The sequence below is a fragment of the Mandrillus leucophaeus genome, unplaced genomic scaffold, assembly GCF_000951045.1.
Source record: "Mandrillus leucophaeus isolate KB7577 unplaced genomic scaffold, Mleu.le_1.0 Scaffold289, whole genome shotgun sequence".
Lineage (NCBI taxonomy): Eukaryota > Metazoa > Chordata > Mammalia > Primates > Cercopithecidae > Mandrillus > Mandrillus leucophaeus.
Window position 1 is genome coordinate 1,088,687 of NW_012103020.1, and position 4,374 is coordinate 1,093,060.

The 4,374-nt window shown below is 42.9% G+C and overlaps 1 protein-coding gene across 1 annotated transcript in view; it reads left to right on the top strand.

Moving 5' to 3' along the window:
* The window catches only part of SETD7 (SET domain containing (lysine methyltransferase) 7), a 63,920-nt gene extending 62,401 nt beyond the window's left edge, over nt 1–1,519 (top strand). The window contains exon 8 of the mRNA XM_011985630.1: nt 942–1,519. Coding sequence (XP_011841020.1) covers nt 942–984 — 43 coding nt within the window. The 3' untranslated portion in view covers nt 985–1,519. The remainder of the gene's footprint in view (nt 1–941) is intronic.
* Nucleotides 1,520–4,374: the final 2,855 nt, after the last annotated feature.

Sequence of the window (4,374 nt, forward strand, 5' to 3'; positions counted from 1 at the left end):
TTTGAGATGGAGTTTCGCTCTTGTTGCCCAGGCTAGATTTAGTAATGGTGCAATCTCGGCTCACTGCAACCTCCGCCTCCCATGTTTAAACGATTCTCCTGCCTCAGCCTCCCGAGTAGCTGGGATTACAGGCGCCTGCCACCACACCCGGCTAATTTTTGTGTTTTTAGTAGAGATGGGGTTTCACTCTGTTGGTCAGGCTGGTCTCAAACTCCCGACCTCAGGAGATTTGCCCACCTTGGCCTCCCAAAGTGCTGGAATTGCAGGGATGAGCCACTGCACCTGGGCTTTATTTTTAAACAAGCCCAAATTTCAAGAGGGCTAATAGCACTTCTGGAGCCTACAGTAAACAAAGTTGAACAAAACTGGTTTATCTTTTAAAACAAACAGAAGCATTTCCGTGTCATACAGCTCTTTAAAATCTCTCTCTGCCTAGAGCACAGTTATCTGTAAAACATGGGTTATAAGATTATTAGTACTGGCTGGGCATTATAGGCGTAAGCCACTGTGCTTGGGCTCTGAAATTTCTTTACATATCAGAATTATTATAGCACTTGGACTCTGTGTGTGTGTGTGTGTGTGTGTGTGTACATGAACACAACTTATCTAGGTAAGATTACAGAACCTACAGCTATGTGGAACACAGCCAGAAACCTGAGACTGAGTGACTTCTGAGCAGTCAATAGCTATTTCAGTTCATGCACTTTACTCTGTAGAAGAACAACCATAACACAGTCCCCGTGGAACATCAGGTTCCAGCCTTAGAGTCTCTGACCCAGTGAAAAGTCAGAGCCAGCAAAAGAGAGAGGATGGAGAAGATTTAGAAAAATGCAGTTGGGTTTCTAAAAGTCTCCTTTTGGCTTTTCAACACCATGGCTTGAGATCTATGTATCTTAATAATCTCTGAAAATGTTAGCAGCCAGTTGCTTCTCCAATTTCAGTGGCCAGAAGAAACACCTGGGAATGTGTAAAAGATGCAGATGATTGGGCTTCACTCCCAAAGATCCCACATCTGGATCAGGCGCCCTGGGCAGAACCCAGAAAAGCTGGCATTCCTCCTTACAGGCAGCCCGAGGGCTGATGCTCCTCATGATGTTCCTGAGTAATTAAGAAAAGATAAAAGCGAATGGGGTGTACTCTGCCTAATGATAATGGCAATTGTCAGAACATAGGCTTCCCTCAGGAACTCAAAATCACACTCTGGGAGCCATTTTAAGATCTGAAAAGAGATACCTAATAAGAGAGAAATCAATAAATAAAGTCACCAGAGCGGGGAAAAAGACCCTCAAACCAGCAGGACTTGATTAGACAAAATATCTTTTAAAACAATCAGGATATTTGGAATTTTCTTCAGTCTAATATGGGAGGTAAGGGAAGTGAAGTGTAGGTGTAAATAAAACCAGATTGGCTACATGTGGATAAGGATTTCAGCTGGGTGATGAGCACAAGGAGTTCATGATCTTATATGTGTGTTTTTATATGTTTTTGAAATCTCCACAATAAAAAAATTACAAAAAAAATTTAACCCAGGTTATTAGGTATAAACATACAGAAAAACAGTGTCACGGAGGCAAACGTTTCCTAACTCTGCCCACGCAATCACGCTCCTTGAATTTTCTGGCCCTACTGGCAACTAATCCCTATTATAAAGTGGATATATCAGAGATCATTAAACATTACATTTATATAACTGAAAACTCCCTGATATGGTTTGGATCTGTGTCCCCACCCAAATCTCATCTTGAATTGTAATCCCCACATGTGGTGGGAGGGATCTGATAGGAGGTAAGTGAATCATGGGAGTGTTTTCCCCCATGCTGTTCTCATGATAGTGAGGGAGTTCTCATGAGACCTGATGGTTTAAAAGTGACAGTTTCCCCTGCTCTCTCTCTCCTGCTGCCTTGTAAAGAAGGTGCCTGCTTCCTCTTTGCCTTTTGCCATGATTGTAAGTTTCCTGAGGCCTCCCCAGCCATGCAGAAGTGTGAGTCAATTAAACCTCTTTCGTTTATAAATTACTCAGTCTCCAGTAGTATTTTTAAGGCACTGTGGAAATGGACTGATACATTGCCCCTGGTTCTGATTTCCTACTCACTAAGCCATTCCCTGATTGCCGAGGAAAATTTTCGAAGGTAATGAATCTGTCCTGATGTAACCTCTAAAAGAAGACAGCCAGGTGAATAAACACCCCATGAGCTTGCGGTTGCCTTCCTTGAATTTCTGGAGAAACAATAGCTGTAACTGATTGAATGGCTTACTCTGCAGCAAGCACTGAACTGGGTACTTTTCATTTGTTAACTCATTTAATTTTCATAGTAGAAATGGTATTACTTGGAGAGATTTCCATCCAAACTGGTTAAAGGAAAAAAGTACAAAAGAATGAATGAAAGAGATTGTGCATTAATCTAGAAAAATATGTCTATTTTAAATACTGCTTACAATCTGTAATATCATATTCTGGCTATAGTGCCATTTCCCCTTTATAAATTAATCAAATAAGAATTGCCACATCTATTTCACAGTCTTGTTTCAGATACAGGGCAGATGACCCTAGTGGCAGATACTGTGGATTGCCTACCCAAAAGACATTCACAAGCCATTTTCCCCTTGTCTTCCTGTGCCTAAAATAGTTACATTCCAAGGATCTCTTGCAGCTAAGGCTGGCCACCAGATTCAGTTTTGGCCAACGGTAGGTTAAGCAAGGGAGGCAGGCAGTCACTGAGTCAGCCTCCAGAAAAGTTATGTACAAGAAATAGAGTCCATTGGCATGCTGCCTTCATTGCTTACCCCCCAACCCACTTTTCACAAAGCAACCAAAGTAATGTAAAACAGTAAAGCAACCAGACGCAGTGGGTTACACCTGTAATTTCAGCACTCTGGGAGGCCAGGGTTGGTGGATCACTTGAGCCCAGGAGTTCGAGACCAGCCTGGACAACATAGCAAAACCCCGTCTCTACAAAAAATACAAAAAGTAGCCAGGCCTGGTGGCACTTGCCTGTAGTCCCAGATACTTGGGAGGCTGAGGTGGGAGGATTACTTAAGCACAGGAAGCCAAGGCTACAATGAGCTGTGATTGTGCTACTGCACTCCAGCCTTAGGCAACAGAGTGAGACCCTGTCTCAAAAAAAAAAAAATAGTAAAGCACATCTTGCCATCATCCTGCTGAAACACTTCAATGGCTTTCCATTGCAGCTAGAATAAAATCCAAACTATTTACAATGGACTGGCTCCTGCTCCCTCTCCAGTATCATTCAGTCAGTTCTCCCCGATCCACTGTACTCCAGCCAGACCTTCTGTTCCTCAAACTTGCCAACCATTTCCTGGCTCCAGGCCTTTATACCTGCTGATTCCTCTGCCTGTTTGCCCCTAGCTCTTTGCACAGCTTCTCTCTCACACCCTTCAGCCCTTGACTCACACTGCCCTCATCAGAGATGCCTTCCCCAACCCTCATGTCTCAGAAGGCCTCCTCGACTTACCCGCTGTCTTACCACCAGAGTGTTTCATTGTTATCCCTAATCCACAGTTATTTTGTGTATTTGTTATTCGTCTGTCTTCTAACACTGTAATATAAGCATCACTGGGGAACAGCCTTTGCCTGTCTTGTTTATTGCTACATCCTTAGTCCCTTACACAGTGTGTGAAACATAAGGGATGCTTGTTTAATATTTACAAAATAAAAGAATGAAACTTCCCTATGAATCTCCATCTCCTATGTATTCCTTTTCATCAAAGGAAATGCAAGGCTAAACATGAGTGCAAAATAGGAATAACAAGTGTTAACACAGGACTTGCATGATGGGTGGATGACTTCCAGGAAAAAGCAATCAGAGGAGCCAATTTGGTGGTAAAAAAGGAAAGAAAGAAAAAGGAAAAGAAAGAAAAAGGAAGGAAGGAAGGAAGGAAGGAAGGGGAAAGAGGGAGGGAGGGAAGGGGGCAATTGTGATTGGATGGGAGCAGAAAGCAGTGGAAAATGCTGTGTCTGCATTATCAACCAATAGCTAGGTGGATTGCCACAGCTACAGACACCTCAGGAGGTCTTGGAAGAAGGCATTTGGAGGAGAAGGCAGCCTAGTCAAGGTGACATGCCTGCTTCCTGCAAATTCAAAATCACATGCCAGGGGTGAGGTGGCTCTCACTGTCCATATGAATTTCCATTTCTTTTCACTTCCTTTCTTTACCCACCTTCTCTATCCTCCAGCTACTCTGATTCATCTCCTTTAAGGTTCCCTGTATTGGATAAATTTTAACCCAAGGATTAGGCAGCAAAGGTTTCTGGGAAGAGCAGAGGCTGCAGAATCAGACAATCCTGGCTTTAAATTCTTGCTGTATTCCATTGCTCTATTCCTTCTAGCAATAGTATTTTAGTAAAGTTAACTT